Here is an 18,781-nt window from a genome sequence, read left to right as displayed (position 1 = left end):
AAGGAGAGCTGGAAACATCGATCTCGACGTCCGTCTGATCGCAGACTTCCGTGACAAGAAATCCCCTGCACCCTCCACCGCCACGGAGCTCATGGAGGTTGTCAAACGTACGGTGGAACTCATCGGTGACACCGGTGTCCCCTACGAACTTCGCCTTACTCCTATCTCTCGATTCATGGGAGACACAGTTAACGGTCTTTTCCGCGAGTTGGCAGCGGCTGACATGTCTAAAATCACTGAGTTCTACGACGATCTCGTGACCTTGAGCCAGAATCGCACCTCTCTCCGCACCACTTTTGAGCAGAACCATACTCTTCTCTTCCCAACCTTTGTCAAGACTTGCCGCGCTCGGTCGTCCGAGGTCGACCGTCTGCTGGGTGAAGCACGCGAAAAGCTCAAGGGTTTCCTCACGAAGTTCCGTGAAAACGACTCGAGTGTGAACGTCGAGGCCTTCCTCAAGGAAGCGGCGCCAGGCTATGAGAACGAGTTGAAACTTTACAACGCGGATCGCGCTGTTGCCGCAAAACTGCTGGATATCAAGAGGGGTGCTGATGACCGAAAGTTTCCGCTTGTCTCGGTGGAGAAGCTTCGGGAAGAGATGAACAGGATTGACAGAGCAACCGTTGCTCTTGTCCTGGTCCCTGCTGACGTCCAGGTCGTCAGCCTGCTCAACACCTATCGAGTTTTGGCCGACGATATCCAAGCCTGGCGTTCCTCTCAGGATGCTGTACAGCCGTCGTCCAGCCCCAACACGCCAGCCCCGACTGTCTACTTCTCCGTCTACATTGACCCGTTGGTGGAGAGTGACCTTCTCATCCTAGATGGCGCCAAGAAGTCCCTTGCTTACGCCATCAGCACAGCCAACACTACAAAGGAAACCGTTTTCCTCACATTTGGTGTTTCCCGCCTCAATGTTCGAACCCTTGACTGGAATGCGCTCGGCCAAGAAGGGTGGGGTATTCTGTCTAACGAAGGTCAAGGTTGGAAGTATGTTGGTGACGTCCAGGGCGGCCGCCGCAACGGCTCTGGCGTAATCTCCTATGCAGATGGTACATCGTATGCAGGAGGTTGGTTCAACGACGAGCGGGACGGCTTTGGGAAATTGACGAAGACCAGGGAGGGCGGCGCAGTCATCGAAGAGGGTGTCTACATCGAGAACGTGTTGAGGTCCGACGGCGTCGTTGTTGATACCACCGTCGTCAACAATGGTTCTGTTGTTGGGTTTGCGAAGATCGCCTTGAGGTCTTATGATTCCGTTTCTGGCCACGTTGACAAGATAGCACGAGTTCTTGGATGGAAGTCCGGCCAGAAGTATAGGCTTAAGTTGGAGTCCACCTCTGGCGCCTTCACTGCTCAGACCGTGTTGGTCAACGGTCCGTTGATCGACGCCTCTGAGCACCCCAGCATTGAGACCTCTGCATGGCCTCTGGACAAGGGCGCAAAAGGAGAGCTCAAGATCAAAGTTGAAAAGTTGTAAAGCTTCTGTATTGTACTTTGTACCAGTATCATTCGCAAATGTAACCCGAGAATCCGTCATGTTCTTTACTTTCAACATGACTGTAGAAACGAAACAGTGACGGTTTACCAATCCGTTTTCTATTATAAGTCGCAGCCAGATGCGTCTACTATTTGCAAGGACATCTTCACTTGTGAGTCGTTTCGAAAGCTCCCGATCCGAATTTTACTGATAATCCCAAACTACGTCAAGGTGAAGGCTAGAACGTCGATAGCATCAGGGAACGCAATGAATGCTCGTATGCAATGAAAGGCAAGCTTGCAAACAGCAGGGCGCAAACCGTTGGAAGTAGTGGTGCCAGCAATGAACTCGTTGGACATTGTCGGGAAAAGCCATCTGCGAACGGGATTTGGCAAGCTCGTCCAATATAACGGCCTTTTTAGGCTATTTGACAATCCAGATGCGAAAGGTATCTGGAGCTTATGGATACCGATTTATAAGATCGGCAATGTGCTCCGGGTGGTCGAACGATTTCAGGCTTGCGGGAGTGGTGGAGATATGAGTTGACGAGGAGAGTAAGGAGAAGAGTCATAGGCGCGGGTGGGTGATATAAATGGACAACTGGAAGAGTGGGATATTGCTGGTGTCTCTTGGCTTACAAGTCTGGGTAGAGAAGACGCGAGTGTGGAACTTGGGACTGAACAAGCATCCCATCCACTCTCGCAGACCAATGTGGCAAACACAGCCTAATATTGATGTGTAGAGAGAAAGACGGGGACAGTTCATCTTTCGGCCACATCACAGCGGCCGCCGGCAGTGAGGTCAACAAGAAAGGCAGGGCGAACTTGTATGTAGGAAGGGTCCAAAAGAACGCCGCCAGGTGACCAGGGCAAGTGACTTGAAGACGATGAGAAATTCTTGTTCCAATCACCCATGACGTGCCCTGGAACATACAGGGGAGGCGGAGTGAGTTGTCTATCATCCCAGAAGATCGTCTAGGAAATCTTGCATGTCGGCCTTCGCATCCTTAGGTTGCGCGTCCGCTGACGGTAAAGCTGGCGCGTCAATATACTTCGGTTCTGATTGAACGGCATGAGCGAGACGAAAAGGAATCGACGATGTTGTATTCACAGACCTGCCGAGCGATCCTTGGGAATCATAGTTGGTTTTCCGCGCATTTTCTCCGATTTTGCGCGTAATCGACTTTTCAGGTCTACGAAGGTATGACCATAGTGAGCACCCCGCTGAATGGAAAGAAATACGAAAAGTACCTCGGGCGGCTTCAGCCGCAGCTTTCTCCTGGCTCATCTTATCGAGCTCATCGTCCCAAACAATCTGTTCCACCTTTCCTTTCCTCGAAGCGCCAGATCCTAGTGAAAGTGGCTTCGACGATATGTGCGCCAAGCTTGTGTCGACATCGTCATCGTCTCGATCATTCTCCTCCAACCCTGGTGCGAGCAATGAGGCATCTGCAAGTCGCTGCTTTTCCATGAAACGAGACAGGTCCACTTCTGGCTCGATGATGGGTTCACCTATTTACCAAGGAGAGCACGTTCAGAAGGGACTTTCCGGTAGACTGAGAAATCACGCACCATCGGAATCCAGCTCTGGTTCAGGCTCTGCGTACCGATCCGCGTTTGTGCCAAGCTGCCTCCTGGAGTACTTCGCCGCTCGTTCTGCAGCACTTTCATCATCCTCATCCTCATCCTGCGGCCCTTCTCCCTCCAATAACAAGCGCTTGGAGAACTCTGCTGGACGACCAAAGCCGCGGCTCCTTCCTCTAGCTCTTAAGTACTTTCCGAGGCCACCTCGATTACTTCGCCCCCTCCCTCTGCCCCGTCCCCTAGCCGGCGTTTCTAAGGACGTCGAGCTTGAGGCCGCGTCCGACATTGTCGATAACTTGAAGGGGTTTGTTTATCGCAATCACATTTGCCAAATACTCGGCTAAAACAAGTCACCAAAAAGTGAGTTGCCGAAATCAAGCCCAAATGCCTATCAAACATTTAGAAAATAATCTAGGTTTCTAGACCTTATGTATGGGAAACCATCTATTCTTGTCCCCAAGATATCAAATTACTAGATGACTTTCTTTGTCCGCAACTGTCCGCTGCTTCAAAATCACCCGCCCATACCTATAAAAGTTACTGCTTGCTGGAGTCCCAAAGCCCCGTGAATCCTTGAGGTGGGGTATGGAGGGTTCATCGACAAATGCGAGAGGTCGCACCGAACTTGATTGACAAGACGAACATTCCCCCTCATTCTCCCGGTCCTGACAACTTCACGTTGGCTATTACGTTGTGCAGTGTTCCTGCGAAACCACTGTGTGTATCAAGATGGGTGCAGAATGGCATTCCGGCTGTGACTTCGCTGCGGTGGAGTGCGAGAACAAGGCGGTCGCGCTTTCCCGCGAAACAGATGGGCACCGAGCAAGTTTTTGATAAGGGTTCTGTGAAGGGATGCCTGGAACCAACGGAGGGGCCGTCGCTCTTGTCCTTGTTCTCGTCATCCACGTTTCTGGTCTGTCCAGCGCGCATCTGGTACCTTTTACGGGAACGTATTTCATCGAGAGATGTCTGGCACCACCTCTGCGCCAATGCTACCTCTTGTTATGGGGGTTGGTGGAAAACAGAAGGGACTGGCTGGGAGTGGCCATTACATAATGACGTGGGCGGGGAAGTCATTGAAGATGGTACGCATGTTGAAAATCTAGGGTTGGAGGGAGTTCCTCAGCGACGCCTTGAAACATGGTTCTCTCATTGGTTGTGAAGCCCACGTTGACATCGCGAACTCTTGAATGAAGTCGGACCAGGCGTTGTAAAGTATACATAGTACATTGACATTGCGATAACCCACAACCTCAAGCAGGTATGCAGCGATATTCTAATTACATTCCAAGTCAGTGTGTTGCAAGAGTGACGGTGTCAACTAAGTAGTACGTGCATGTCGAAGCTTGATGATAACAAAGAATTCCACCCATAGCCTGCAATCATTATCTTGCCAGTCTTCAAACCGGATCATCCAGCGTGGTTGGAAATCTTTTGCTTAGCCGCAACTGCCGCCTGCTCAAGTAAGGCCAGCTTTGTCTTGAGTTGTTCCAAGCTTGCCTGGATCTGTTTGATAGTCTCGGCGTCGCCGCCCTTGGCGAGGGTACTCTGAAGGTGCACCTCGAGAAGCTTGACGGACTTCTTGAGCTGAACTGCGAAGCTCCCAGAAAGAGAAAGCTCAGAGTACCGCTCAGCGAGCGTGCCAATGTTTGAGGTTGACCATGCTATCTCTGCAGTGATCTGGTCGATGTCCCGCTGGATAGCCGAAATTTGTACTTCTGTCATATTTAGCTGCCAGATTGCTTCGTCGTAGCGCTTCTGGGCCTCCGGGACGCCAAGAATGTTCTCGTACGCCTTCGCAGTCTGGGAACGACTCAATCATTGAGATGCAACAAAGAGTGGATTCAACACACCAATCTGATAGCCTCTAATGATGAGATTGAGTTCTGAAGCTTATTCCTCTTCTCTGAAACTTGGCTCATTCGAGCCAGAATTGTGGAGGTGTCGCTCTCGATCTTCATGTACTGATCGTAGAGCAAGATGATCTCTGCAGTAGGTTCAGGCTGCACGGTATCCAGCCAATTGAACATATTGACCAGCGCCTTCAACGCGGTTCGATGGCTTTGGTTGACTGCCTTCTCCAATTCTTCCAAAAGCTCAAGATCCTCCTGCTGGGCGACCGCCAAGTACTTCTTGCGCATGGCGATGGGATTTTCGAGCAGAAACCGTTTGGTATGCCTGAGCTCGACGGGAAGGATATCGGGGTCGAAGGACCAAGCAAGAGGAGTCGAAACATGGGTGAAGAAAATAGAGATATTATTCTGTTGGTTAAACCTAGGGTTAGGCGATAATCTACTAACAAGGGAAAAGGGCTTACAGCAAGGCTGCGAGGAAGGATGGAGGTGAGGGTACTTATGGCGTAGTCACTTGTACAGCCCAGGCGCGGCGTTGTACCGTTTGCGACGATAATGACTGCCGTAACCTCTGAAATGTGATCCCGAATGGCAGTAACAATGCTGTCCTTATGTTGCTTGTCCCTCTGAAGCCCGCGTGTGTCGGCGAAGCCAGGGGTATCAAGCACGGCAATCTTTACTCCATTCAGGCTGTAGAATTCGTAAAGTTTGGCATGGATGGTTTGTGTCTGAGTGTCCGATACGCCCATCTCGTTCTTAAGATCGTAAGGCTGCAAATCATACTCGGCGAGTGAGCGGCCTGCAAGCACGTTTATGAGGAGAGCCAGCAGGCTGGTCCTCCCGGTACCAGTCTCGCCTGATTTAAAACGGATAGTTACTTGGTTTTCGAAAAACTGGTCGAAAGAACGACTCACCAACAAGTAAAATGGTAATGCTTTTCTTACCCCTGGTAAAGTTGACGATACCCTTGGCTAGAAGCTCGACGGTGCTATGAAATAGCAAGGTCAGATAAATAGTGACGGCTGAACGGCAATACTTACTTCGCAGGCGCGCTCATGGTGTATACAGGCGTTGTAAGAAATATGGACCTCGCAAGCTTTATGAAGGCCCTTATATATCTCCGACGAGAACATCAGGCACCAGCCTTGAAAACTACAATGTCCCTGGTTTGAAGGACAGTCGTCATCTGTCCACTGGCAGGCTCCACGTTTTTTTTGCCTTCCTTCGAACAATCTTGAACCCTCAACGAGCCTGCATATTGCATATGGAAGTAGGAGTTACTTGAGTACCGATTGCCCCCTGAAGGAAAATATGGAAGTAGGAGTTCCTTAGTACCGACTGCCCCCTGAAGGAAAGTGATCTCCAGCACCTTGACTGATTGTAATGACCATTCCCAGGCTTGAGTTTGACGCGATGATGGTCCTTGCAGCCTGCTGCGCAAGCTTTACAATCGGCTGGGTCAAGGACCTTCAGATGTGGCCGAGATGACTTGACAGCTCGACATGAGGATCAACACTTGACTGACACGAGGAAGGAGGAAGGAGGAATGGGAGGGAGGTATTGGACCAAGTTGGTGGAGCCTGTGTAGTGCCAGCTTGGTGGTGGTGGTAGAAGATCAAAACGTCTGATCCAATTTTACCCAACCTCCAACAACCCGCTCGACCTCCCTCAATAACCTTCAAGGAGAGAGTATACCGATCGTCGAAACGCATCCAAATTGCAGGTTGGATTAGCCTGAAGGACGCGCCATTACACTGCTACTCTTGTTATCATTGATTCCAGGAACAATATGCATACCATCGACACCGAGGAAAACCAGTAGTAATAGTATCAACAGATGAACTTAGTTTTGGGGAATAGGTAAAAGAAACGGGAGGCATCGGGGAAAATCACAAGACAGGAGTGAAAGTATAGAAGCACATACAACCGAGGGAGAGGGTTGAAATTAAGAAAGGTTGTGGTGCAAAGGCCAAGTATGTACAGTCGTATAACATGTGGTAGCAGATGTGGAGAAGAAGCAAGAGGGCGGCGGATAGGTAGGAGGGGAAAGAAACATTTCGCGTAAGTCTGTCAAAGCACAAACATACATACCAGAATGTCCCCGTTATGACTAGAGATACATCGGAATCCAAAAAAAAACATAGGCGACGAATCATGTTCATGACCCCTGCTTGGTCTTAAACCGGAGCAGAGGTGCAAGGCCTGAGAGGGCACAGGCCTTCTTGAGGAATTCGTGCTATTACACCATGGTCATCAGCCGAAATTCTTCATCGATAGGTAGATCCCTCACCTCAAGAAGCTCGTTAGCAGTCGCCCTACTCGCGACATCAACACACAAACAAACGGCCAAGAAGCCCTTCAGCTCCCTGCTCAGCGCCTCCGGCTTCTTCAGCGTTGGGGTCCCGTTGGTTGCAATCAAATACAGTGCCTTCAAAGGCTCTTCATCCAGATAAGGCGGCTCATTTTCGATCATCTCGATCGCCATGATACCCAGGGACCAGATATCCACCTTCGCGCCATACTCTTTCTGTTTGACGACCTCAGGTGCCATCCAGTACGGCGTACCAACCATAGTCGCTCGTTTGGACTTCTGGTCCGTGAGTTTGGCGCAGAAGCCGAAATCAGCTGGAGGTGGGGTCAGCTGCGAAGTCAAAATGGCCGAAAGACTGAAATCGTACTGATTTTGACTCGGCCTTGGGCATCCAGAAGGACGTTATCCGATTTAATGTCACGATGGATGATGCTCTGGCTGTGCAGGTGACCCAGTCCCTTGCACGTCTATCGAGAAAGGGCAAATTAGCACTGCAAGGGAAAAGACAATAAGAACGGTTACCTCGAAGCAGATGCTCGAGATTTGGTCCTCCTCTAATGAATTGTTCTCAATGATATCTGTCAGAGCGCCTCCTTCCATGTACTCCATAACCACCCAAAGCTCGTTGTTCTTCACCAGGTATGATTCCAAAAAGTTCACAATGTTCGGATGCTGGGACTCTTTCATCACCAAAATCTCATTCACGATGAGCTCCTTTCGCGGCTGATGCGAAAGATCCATCTCCTTGATCGCCACCTTCTTTCCCGTCGCCAATGTCTTCGCCACATACACATGTCCCGAAGCCCTATACAAAATAGTTGACAATCATCAGCCTCCCATTGAACGAAAAGAGAGAGAACAAGGAAGGAAGCATGAGGATCACCCACCCTTGTCCAACTTTCTTGATCTTGCTATAGATTAACTTCGGATCGTCATCACACACCACCTGCCTAAGCTTCTCCATGATCTGAACCTCCGTCATCGTGCTGATCCTCTTCTCCTTCTCTTTGGGCTTCTCCAGCGCGGCAGCAGCAGCAGCCACACCCCCCGCGGGTGCGGGCTTCGGCGGCTTCTCCTGCGCCTGAATCTGCACCTTCTTGGGCTGTAAGGGCATCACGGGCGGTGGGCCTTCCAGAGCACCAGCCGGTCCGCTCGCAGGCTGCGTAGCAGGGTTGGTATTGGCTGGCGATGATTTGGACGGGGCGCCCAGCGTCGGCCGAGGCTGTTGCTGCTCTTGCTGCTTGTAGGGTGAAGGCTGACGCGGCTGCGACTGTGATTCCTGCCGTTGTTGCTGCTCGTCTTGCTGCCGTTGCCATTGATCTTGTTGCCTCTGCTCCTCTTGTCGTTGTTGCTTCTGCTCAATCTGCCGTTGTTGTTGTTGTTCTCGTTCCCTCTCCCGTTGCTCTTGCTGTCGCTCTTGCTGCCGGGTCTGGGCTTGTTGCAAAGTTGTCTGGGCGGGTGTGCTTTCTTTCCTCAGAGGTACAAGGTTGGTCGATCCCGGCGGCCCAGTGGCCTTGAGACGGGAACGAAGGTCATCAGAGGAAGGAGTGACATCATTCTTAGCAGTTGGTGGCTGGGGTGGGGGTCTGGTGGCGGATACCAAAGGTCGTGGAGGGGCAACGCGGGATGATTGAGGAACGTTGGACGAGAATTGTTGAGGTGCTCGAGGACCTTGAACAGATGAGACAGCACTGGCGACGTGAGCACCATTGACGAGCTCAGCAGCTCGGGCCGCAGCAGTGGAGAGGTTGTTTGTGTCAGAGCCTAAGCCAGGAGGAGACGTTTCCTGCCGTTTGACGAGTGGCCTATCCACCACGCCGTTGGGAATCGGACTGATCTTACTCATTCCGCCCAAACCCGTACCGGCGTTGAACCGGGCAGGCGCGCCTGTCACCTGTCAAAAGCCTGAAACACCATCCGACAAATCGGACAACTCACCCATGGACATGTCCTCCAATTCCCGTTTTTGGTGATCTGTGTAAAATTCAAGGACGTCGAGGACGGCTTGGGGATCTTTTGCGTAGTCTTCCCGTGTGATAGCCGACTTTGTCAGAAGTTTGCTCCATTGCTCGGGCAGGCCCTATCTCCCGTGTCACTGTATTGCCTTTGCGAGCAGACAAATGAACACACCGTGAAAGCGCCAGAAACAGGGTCAAAACCCACATGCACCTTGTGCACAAAGTTTGTTGGGTTGCTCACACCCATGAGTGGGCTTCGTGAATACACGTCGTCCTGCCACCCGTACAACTCTTCGTCGTTTTTGAGTGAAAGAAAGTACCGCTTGTCTTTGGTCTCTAGTAGTAGACAATAGGGCTTCAGGTCGGTACGCTCAATGTTGGAGATGTCCCTTAGCATGATCACAGATTGCGAAGGAGCCGACTGCATTACCCGCCATCAATCAGCAGTAGACAGGGACAAAGGTTAGCACTTACCTCGCTCTTATGAATCGCCAAAGATAGCTCCTTAAGAACCAGCCATTTCCGTTGCCATAACCAGTTTCCAAAACCATCCTCTTTCATGCTAACGCCCCCACTCCTGACTACTTGGGAATTGTTGAGAGAGTCATCGGGCCCTCGATTAGGAGTGCCACCGATGCCGGAGTATGGAAAAGCATAAGAAGAGCCAGAAGGCGATGCTGGGGTGAAAGTGAAAGTGTTGTTGTATCCCGCGTTGGCAAGAGCCGTGTTAGTGGAGTATAAAGGCGTCCTGCCGTCGTTTGGAGGCGCCGGAGGCGCGCGCGAAGGGGTCAACGAGGCCGCCGTGACCTGATGATAAGACATGGTTCCAGAGACGAGGAGATCCGGTGTCAACGTCTAGAGGTCCAGTTCTCTTGCCTGGTTGTGATACGTGGATTCCAAGGTCGGATTGGCGATCAGAGAGAGGCTCTGACTCGCAGGGGCGGCAAGGATCGTTCAGACGAGGGGTATAAAGGGGGTTGTCGTCGCGATGGTCGTTGTCGTCGTCGATGATGAAGATGATGAGCAACGCTCAAGGTCAGCAGGAAATCTGTGGCTCGTCGACTTCTGAGACGTAAATCGTCTTGTTTGCGGACGCATCGCCACTGGTCGGATCTATCCGTCGCTCCTTCATCGTGAACAAGCAATCGTCAAGGAAACTCAAATTCAATCGAAGCCAAAATATTCTAAGGAAATTGGAATGCTTCACTCCACCACGACATCGAATTCTTGGGACTTTCGCGGCAAGCCGAAGGAGCTCGCAACTCATTTTCACCCAGAATTTCATAGGGATGAAATTCAACGCTTTGTCAGATGTCTGCATTTGTCGCCCATCGTGCAAGAGGGTATGATATTCCATTCTCAAAGGGAAGGTGAGTCGTGACCGACCCACATGTGATGGACCACTAAATAATGTCCTTTCAAGTTGCCTAACCGAGGCGTTCCACTCAACGCATAATGTTCCTGAAGCTCTGTACCGTTCGGTCGAGAAGCTGGGTTTCCTTTGTAAGTCTTCATTCTGCTAACTCTTAGGTCGACGAATATTTCGCGCCATCTACTCCAAGTCCCTTGCGCGCCTTCTGGCGTCTGACGATGCAATTACTCCTATCAGCCGAGTGGGTGCAACCCAATCTATCCCATTCGCCGGAAACTGATGAACTTGATGGACAAAAATACTCGTGCGCTCAAAGCATTAAGTTGTCGAATAACAATTGCCGCCGCCGCGAACGTTTCTCGCGCAGACAATCACCTGACCTCGAACAATATTATACGGTATACCATTTCAAAACTACATCATGACACGATAGCGGTCTATAAAGCGGGTTTACGATCACCAGCGATTACCAGCAGCGCTTTCAACTTTGAAGACCGAACGGCGAAGCGCCCGCAGAATGAATTGATGCGGCAGGATGTCAAGACCACCCGTTCGATCATCGAAGTCACAGGACGTCGACGATGTATATGGAGCAGAAGGGTTGCTCAACTCACAGAAAAACGATCGGGGCTGAGAATAATCTATGTAGGAGGTCATTGCAGTTTATATTGGCCCAGCAAGGCCCAGCACAAATTATGTATTGGCCAAGAAAGATGTCTTGATAGACAAAAGTTGTATTTAGAAACGGGCCCTCGAAGAAAGTAACAAAACAAAGCCGAGCATTGTATTGGTTCTATGTCGGCTAAATACCCTACTTGACGGTTAATAGTTATATTTTTAGAGACAAGGACGGTATCCAACAGGTAAAATGGGCAAACTGTCGACAGCTAAGCCTTATTAGGTTTATTTTCGGCGTCTGGAATGGCGGGGTGACTTGCACGAGCTTGGAGGTCGACGAGGATATCGCGCAAACCGTTGTGAGGAGGATCCGCAAGAACGAAGAGAGGCGTATCATTAGGACGACGCAGCCTTACCAGAATCAATACCTTCCCACAGGCTATAAGTGATACTTGCCTTCCTCCGCATGCACAATTCCTCCATAGAGGTGTCACCAACCGAGCAAGAGGTTCTAGACCCGAACCAGCCTCCTTGGCAGAACCGTAATTGCGAGGAACTGGAGTGGACGGAATCGAAGGCAACTGTTAGTTCCGTCATACGGGACAAGTTGATGACGCTTTAAGATTTTATCATGTGATCACACCGACTGGTGTCGAGACTGACTCCAGTGAAAAGATTCAGTGGAGTACAGTCAGGGTCTTGAACATGTGGACCACATCCAGAATGCCGCCCTCCGACACTGGGAACTGCCAACCTGCACTAGAGTTCAAGATACCCACCCTGCAGAAAAAAGAAGTGGAAGAGCAAGTGGCAGTTCAACCTCTGGACCCAGGGTAAAACTGAAGTCGAGGAACGGTTATGGTAAACGGTCCCATGACAAAGAACCACGGCACAAGTAGCAGGGAGCAATGCTAAAACGTGGGGCCAGAATGCGAAGTCTTGTAACGGGATGGGATGGGGCCAAAAGCCGTAAGATAACGCGTTGTGCAATGTGCGCAGGTCCCCGCTCAGATTAAGTAGCCAGATTGATGTGAGGAAGCAAAAGGTTAGCCGACGACCCCATTATCGATTTGTTACGAAGGAGGCATTACTACTTCGTCCCCGCTGATCCTCGATTATACTCGTCGAGAGTCTGGGCAAGGATAAGGAGTCCAGCGGACGCCAAACAGAATGATCGAGTAAGGCGTTGATGGGACATAAGTCAACTATACAAATTCCATTGATCGATATCGACCAATGCCACTGTCACATTCTATTGGCGAATGGATTGCCGTGTCATGAGCCAGCTGTAGTGAGTTGCAGGTTCTCGACGTCGAAGAACGACAGATGGCCTCTTGATCCAAAGGCTCTCTGGCGCGTCTCTCAGAAGAGTGTAAGATCTTCAAGCAGATGGATACCCGCGAATGGTGGCCGGCCGGAACTCGGGAAATACAGATAGCATAAATATAAGCCAAGACAGTTCTACGACCTCTTAGTAGCTCTAACCAATCAGTGTTAGGAGTAGAAGAGAGCCAGTGGGAAGAAGGACGCACCTGTATGTAAACCTCTTCTTTGTATGCGAGAATTCTCCGAGTTTGTGCCCAACCATGTCCTGCGTCACATTTACTGGAATGTAGTCTTTCCCATTGTGTACCATGAAGCGAATTCTGAAACAAAAAAATTGTAAGGAGAATAGAACAGTGATCGTTGACACCCATACCCCACGAAATTGGGCAAAATCGTACACGACCTGGCCTGCGTCTTGATCGGCACATGGTTCGTCAATGCCTCTCGCAGATTGGGAAAGGCAACGAAGTAAGGACCTAGAGTAATGAGTATAACAAGCTCTAGCGGCAAAAAGAGGGTATTCACCTTTCCAAGCCGATCGTCCTTTCTGCAGAAGTTGTGTTGGACGCATTACGATTGCGAAGTAAAGATTTGTTGGCAAGTGCGGGATCAATATGAGCGTGACTGAGATTTTCGTGACTTCTCGGCAAGCAAGTGTAAACAACAATCCCTCTCAACTACCGGTGTAATGGATTCCTTTTGGAGCTGCCCCGCCTCCTCAGTTTTGCTGCTAGACCTCTACCCACCCTTTAAAAAATTATCTGAATAACGTCCAGGACCAAGGACGTCACAGATCTCCACATTACTTACTCAAGGGACGATGATACTTGACAGAAGACAACCCCGCTTGCTCGACTTTCGGGCACCTCATGCTTCTCCTTATTCTATCGAAATCAAATCCAGGCAAAACCCTGATTCTACAACAAATATGCCCAACCCTTTGACGTCTGGCAACAGCAACAATCAATTGAAGGTAAGCCCTGCCTTTGGCATCGTCGATCACCTTCTCACAAACCAAGCAGACTGTTATTGTGTTTGTTATGTTGGCCGTCGCACTTCTTGGCCTTGCGACGTTTGTCATCCGACGGTCAGTGCTCGTCTCCTCTGTCATCTTCATGTCGCTGCCATTTTGAATTCCTTTCAGATTTCGAAACAAACGACCCGTCACTACGAATCATTTTTTCAATGTCGGCCAACATTACTCTGCGTTCCTGCCACCTAGCGGTCCCTCGATTTCTTATCCTATAGCTACCGGCATGCCGCCACTCCTTCCCAGAAGCTTTCCCCTCAATCGACATCCAGAACCCCGTCACACAGCCGTCCCTGCCGTATATTTAGGAAGCGGGCAGCATATTAATTCTGCATATGTATCTGATGGCTGGCGTATGATTGAAAGTCTGAGGTTGTCCCCACACGTCAGGCTGGGAGACAAAGACGCCCTTCCAGCGTACGATAAAACTGGTGGCCCGCCCAATTACGTCGATTTGAATGCTATGCCAATCCAGCCGGTTCCGCCACAGTGCGACGGGCGAATATCTCCGCCGGAAGCGCATGATCCTACTCAAGAGCGGGATCTAGCGAATATTTCCGGAACAGAGGGGGAAGGGGAGGGAACACAGAGCAATATCGAACAACACATTGATCCTCTGCCAACGTCTTCATCGACTACTGAGGAGCCTCCCCCCACTTATCCAGCGCAGATGCAACCGGTCCTCCTGGTGTAGCGACCGATTGAAAGTTGTTGTAACATGTAATATAACCCCCTCCTCAGTTTTTGTTCGCGCATTTCGCATGGTATCACGTACTTGCGTAGAATACCATGTCAAATTTATTTTGAGATTTCTACTGTGCATCATCTATCTGAGAATTAGCAGTAGATAGACTCCGACCCCGGTACCGAAGTCAGGAGCACCTTATCTCTCGGTGTGCGTAGTGCACGTTCAAGGTAATTTTTAGGGGGGTTGTCCCTCTAATTCTAGATTTTCCGAGGATCCAAAAATAAGGCTAGTTCCTCGGTACCATAGCTAGTACCGTCTTCCTTTGGGGTGAGTGAATGTTTCCAAGTGCTTCATGCGGCGCGCACAAATGAAGATTAACAGTTCAAGCACCATTGTCCCGAGTTGCCGACGTTGCTGTAATCAAATTTAAAGCACGTTCGCGTCACCAATGTTGCGATACCACCGGTCCTTGGAAGCTGTTAGTTGCGACCATCAATCTTGTTATAACTTATACTTAGTAAACTCTCGAGGGAAAAATTTCAGGTAGTTAGATGTTCTTGACGGTAATGGCCATAACGTAACCCATCTTATCTTTCAAATTTTTTGGAACCCATACAGCCCGTTGTAAAAAGTCGAATTGTGTTGGAGGGAAATCTCGGGGAAACCATCCAGGCTTGGGCGGAAGATGTGAGAAAATTCTTAAATGCTGTTATTGTTTTTGACACCTCGCGTGTATATCCTCCGGCTTAGCCGCTGATTTTCTGAAGGCTTGGGAGTGGTCGCAAGTGGCGATGAGAGCACACAATAGTGTTTCCGTGGGAAAATGTCATCCCTGTACTCACAGGGTCCAAGCAAGATTGTCCAAGTCGACGTCAGTAACCATCGACACCAGTGTCAGCCGATCTAATTGTTCAATTTAGACATGCGAAACTGCGTGACGATATAAAGTGCGCGTCAAAGCAATCCTTCGAAGTTCATTATCCTCCTACACAAATCGCCCCGACCTTCACCCGCGGCTAGCCCGCCTCTTCGCTCTAACGTTGAAAAATCTATCTCGGTCATCGACGATGGACGCGTTTGTTACGCTTACGACCATTTTTAGCCTCGCTTTGCCTGCAGCTGCTGAAGCCAAGGAGGATACAGACAAGGGTTTGGAGGTTGCCGACTTTGAGCACCAGGGACCGGGACAATATGCTTGGTGCACTGTTGCGTGATTATCGTGTCTACGGTATTCCCAGTCTCAATTTTCTCGGGGGGGATGAACTCAATCAATTTTCAAAGACTTTGGTGATTTGTGTTTCTTCCCATCGAGCACAAGCACTGTTTGATCAAAGCACTCCATCATCTATGGTCTGGTAAAGCTGCTCCTCTCTCCAAAATGAGCTACGGAACTTTTACAGTCTACCCACAGATTTATTTTTTGGTTAAAATGTGCCATTCCCGTGTACTTCATTCATTAAATTGCGCCGCGCGCTGGACATTCCAATTCAACGATAACGCCGTACATGTAACCTTACGACTTCTTACGACCAGTATCATAAGTTTAGTGTACTAGTAATCTAGGGCGTATCAACCATATTTTCGCTTCAAGTACTCGAAATTTGTCTGATTTGTCGGAGGGGCGAAAGTAATGTCGCAATATTTCGGAGTCAACGCCTGAAGATATCGTCCATGTCACTGCGGGCCTTGGCTTATATATATACTGGGTGTAATGTGGAAAAATGCGGAAGATATTAATAATAATGCTCCCTTTAAACTGCCGGAATTACTTGGAAGATATTTAAAATCTTTTATCTCATTTTATCGATTTTTTTCCGTCGGAATTATTAAGAATATCCTGGGGTGGATAAACGTCGAAGATATTGGAGAGGAAATTTCTACAAAAGGCAAGTCCATACATGCGCAGCAAATATGTGGAAGATATGTTAATACCACGAGGTGAAGAAACTTCTTAATATAGCAGTATCTTCGGATCTAACACTTGCTTAATAAGGCTATTTGCTGTTGACACCACTTGCTCCATCCACGGCGTCATCAAAGCATACAACGACGAACTCGGACTCTACTCCTCAACGTTACAAAGCTCAATGGAGACGGGAATGCGCCCACACATGACAGTCAGTAGCACACTATTGTTTTCTGCTAACAAAAGTCATAGATTTCGTTCTACTACATACAGGGGATTATACCAACACGCAAAAGGAAGCACAAGATGACGAAAACACATAAACGGAGAGTCGACATGCGATCTAACGCATAAGCACCATCAGAAGGACACGGAATTGTGAGAAACAAACGTATATGCTACGGACAGCAGCTGGTGTTTCGTGTTTACGAGCTGGAATGTGGGTTGTGAACCAAAGGTAAGTACTCACATTGCTTTGTTCATCCTGCACAATACTGACGGCTGTGATCATTTCCAAGCACTCGGCACCCGCATGGAGCATCCTGGCTGCATGCACTGGTTTTTTGGATAGAGATACGTCGTCTCGAGGTGGACTCCAAATTATGATGGAGAACATTCACTCCAAGACCTACTACGAGCCTAAAGAATACACGAGAAGACGATACCAGGTAAACGATCGCAAGAAGATGAACAAGATAACGATAACGCTCACACCAAGGCCCACGTGTAAACATTGTTGGAAGGGTGCGGGAGTGCAGGGAACAGATGGATATACGGAGAGGTGGCATGTCGCATTTACGAGCTGCGATAGGGTCGTGAGGGATGGGAGAAGGTGAGTTCTTACCTTCCTTTGTTCCTGCTGCACAATACTAACGCCTGTGCTCGTTTTCAAGCGCATCGTCGATGTGTTGACAGTTTCTCGCTATGTGAGTACCCAATTATCCTTTACACGTGTTTTCACCTAATCAAAGTCCATATTGTTCGTTGTACTACCTACTACGAACCGAAACGGTACATGAGAAGATGATACCGCGTAAACGAAGACTCGACATTGAAATCTAATGCGTACACGCCGCCAGGAGGGCACGGGAGTACGGGGAGCGGATGGATATGCTACGGAAAGGCGGCATTTCGCATGGAGAAGTTGGGAGAGGTCATGAGCTGTGGAAAGGCAACGAAAAGTGAGTACTTACATCGTACAGGATGTCATGCACAACATTGACGAACCGTGGTCATTTCAAAGCATGCGTGGAGCGTTCTGGACTGTATGCACCGGTTCTGCAGATGGAAATACGTTGTCTCGATGTTGGAAACGAGTAAAAGCGACGTCTTGCACTCACTATGGATGGATAAACAGAACCAGGACACGTTAAACGACGAGGTATGTCAGTTTGACTCTGTAGGTTATTCTGACACTAACATACCTTCGTAGATTAGACTTCAATGTTTCGCAATACTTCCAAAGACGGGATTGAACACCTACGTGAAGATTGTAAGTCAAGACGTTGACGTCAAACGAAATATTAGTGAAATACCTTTGCAGAACTTACATACCCGACGACGATAAGTCGGGCCAATGGCACGAGGAACATCAAGAGAATACGTCAATGTTTGCAGCAGCTGGAACGATGAGGCATCGTATACCCGTGTCCGATGTATACAACATCAAAGGAAACCACGGAGGGCCAGGAAGTAAGATTTCATTCTGCTATGTACAAAAAATCGTAACGACACACCTAAAGACGAACAACACAACAATAAAACATACGTGAAGGTGCAACAGCCAAAATTGACGCGTGAACACTAGAAAGGACGGAATCGCGAAAACCAACGTCGCCTGAGGACGGGTATACACTATGGACAGCGAGCGCTTCGTGTTTACGAGTGGGATAGGGTTGTGAGAGATAAAGTGAGTACTTATTTTATTTCGTTCATCCCACACAATACCGATCGCATGCTATACATGGATCTCTCACCGGCATCTAGACACAGCAAGCTTCCCTATCCGCTCTCATGTGTCCAAAACGTTGGGAAAATGGGCGGGATTTCCTTCAAAAAATGAGCATAAGTATAAACCCTCCAACTACAAAAATCTGAGCACGTACTAACTGTCTTCAATCAGTTTTACAAATGTTCGGGGTGCTATGCACCCCTTGCGGCCACCCTAAACGACGACGAGCGCTGTAGAGCCAACGGATCCACTCGCCGCGGGGCCGAGACATCGGAAAAAATGGCCACAAATTAAATCTTCAAAAAGCACAGTTTGAGTGGCAGGCGTCGACTAATGCAACGTAAATGTGTGCTTCCCATGATTTAGTGTGCTCGAGGTACTACGCACCTCGAGCACTTGCCGTAAATGGCGACGGGCAAGAATGCATGCATACGACATTGGGCACAGCACGGCCTCAAACTAATAGCTGGGGGGTCCGCTCGCCGTGGGGCCGAAACCTCAATAAAACCAGGCGCAAACCTTCGAAAAACAAGGTGTAAGTGCGTATTTTGATTACCATAGCATAGGTGTGTACTGACCTTTGTTTGGCAGTCAGTCATCCGAATGCGTGGCGCGGACACCGTAGACCACTGCAAAGATGTGGTCTGTGCGTGCAAGAGGTAAGTTGACAAAAGATTAGAATGCTTAAGACACTTACTGATGGATGGG

At 49.3% G+C, this 18,781-nt stretch overlaps 7 protein-coding genes across 7 annotated transcripts; 3 read left to right on the top strand and 4 right to left on the bottom strand.

Annotated features, from left to right (window-relative positions):
- Positions 1-1,698: 1,698 nt before the first annotated feature.
- On the bottom strand, positions 1,699-3,346 carry LACBIDRAFT_334666 (uncharacterized protein; the record flags this gene model as incomplete). Its single annotated transcript, XM_001889418.1, has 5 exons — positions 1,699-1,900; positions 2,116-2,202; positions 2,411-2,431; positions 2,592-2,988; positions 3,049-3,346. The coding sequence occupies 5 exons, from the start codon at positions 3,344-3,346 to the stop codon at positions 1,699-1,701; spliced, it is 1,005 nt and encodes a 334-aa protein (XP_001889453.1).
- A 1,124-nt stretch (positions 3,347-4,470) lies between these two features.
- On the bottom strand, positions 4,471-5,970 carry LACBIDRAFT_334665 (uncharacterized protein; the record flags this gene model as incomplete). The annotated part of the gene is made up of 5 exons (XM_001889417.1): positions 4,471-4,863; positions 4,914-5,321; positions 5,378-5,769; positions 5,828-5,901; positions 5,954-5,970. 5 exons carry the CDS (start codon positions 5,968-5,970, stop codon positions 4,471-4,473), a joined length of 1,284 nt encoding a protein of 427 aa, XP_001889452.1.
- A 1,101-nt stretch (positions 5,971-7,071) lies between these two features.
- LACBIDRAFT_192183 (uncharacterized protein) lies at positions 7,072-10,240 on the bottom strand (the record flags this gene model as incomplete). Its single annotated transcript, XM_001889416.1, has 10 exons — positions 9,657-10,240; positions 9,355-9,603; positions 9,156-9,304; positions 9,088-9,111; positions 8,777-8,810; positions 8,112-8,503; positions 7,747-8,029; positions 7,592-7,691; positions 7,204-7,538; positions 7,072-7,149 (listed from the first exon to the last, which is right to left on the bottom strand). The coding sequence occupies exons 1-10, from the start codon at positions 10,002-10,004 to the stop codon at positions 7,072-7,074; spliced, it is 1,992 nt and encodes a 663-aa protein (XP_001889451.1). The 5' UTR covers positions 10,005-10,240.
- Positions 10,241-10,380: 140 nt separating this feature from the next.
- On the top strand, positions 10,381-10,613 carry LACBIDRAFT_315127 (uncharacterized protein; the record flags this gene model as incomplete). Its single annotated transcript, XM_001889448.1, has 2 exons — positions 10,381-10,552; positions 10,606-10,613. The coding sequence occupies 2 exons, from the start codon at positions 10,381-10,383 to the stop codon at positions 10,611-10,613; spliced, it is 180 nt and encodes a 59-aa protein (XP_001889483.1).
- Positions 10,614-12,201: 1,588 nt separating this feature from the next.
- LACBIDRAFT_315126 (mitochondrial 37S ribosomal protein RSM19) lies at positions 12,202-13,109 on the bottom strand. Its single transcript, XM_001889415.1, has 5 exons — positions 13,024-13,109; positions 12,872-12,974; positions 12,705-12,818; positions 12,588-12,652; positions 12,202-12,297 (listed from the first exon to the last, which is right to left on the bottom strand). Exons 1-4 carry the CDS (start codon positions 13,067-13,069, stop codon positions 12,634-12,636), a joined length of 282 nt encoding a protein of 93 aa, XP_001889450.1. The 5' UTR covers positions 13,070-13,109; the 3' UTR covers positions 12,202-12,297; positions 12,588-12,633.
- Positions 13,110-13,318: 209 nt separating this feature from the next.
- Positions 13,319-14,222, top strand: LACBIDRAFT_315125 (uncharacterized protein; the record flags this gene model as incomplete). The annotated part of the gene is made up of 3 exons (XM_001889447.1): positions 13,319-13,471; positions 13,521-13,585; positions 13,643-14,222. 3 exons carry the CDS (start codon positions 13,319-13,321, stop codon positions 14,220-14,222), a joined length of 798 nt encoding a protein of 265 aa, XP_001889482.1.
- A 2,337-nt stretch (positions 14,223-16,559) lies between these two features.
- Positions 16,560-18,478, top strand: LACBIDRAFT_334659 (uncharacterized protein; the record flags this gene model as incomplete). The annotated part of the gene is made up of 7 exons (XM_001889446.1): positions 16,560-16,579; positions 16,694-16,954; positions 17,202-17,303; positions 17,407-17,503; positions 17,555-17,614; positions 17,930-18,031; positions 18,440-18,478. 7 exons carry the CDS (start codon positions 16,560-16,562, stop codon positions 18,476-18,478), a joined length of 681 nt encoding a protein of 226 aa, XP_001889481.1.
- Between the last annotated feature and the right edge of the window lie 303 nt (positions 18,479-18,781).

This window comes from Laccaria bicolor, genomic scaffold (genome assembly GCF_000143565.1).
Source record: "Laccaria bicolor S238N-H82 LACBIscaffold_67 genomic scaffold, whole genome shotgun sequence".
Classification (NCBI taxonomy): domain Eukaryota; kingdom Fungi; phylum Basidiomycota; class Agaricomycetes; order Agaricales; family Hydnangiaceae; genus Laccaria; species Laccaria bicolor.
Note: the sequence above shows the minus strand (reverse complement) of the source record. Positions and strands in the feature narration are given on the sequence as shown.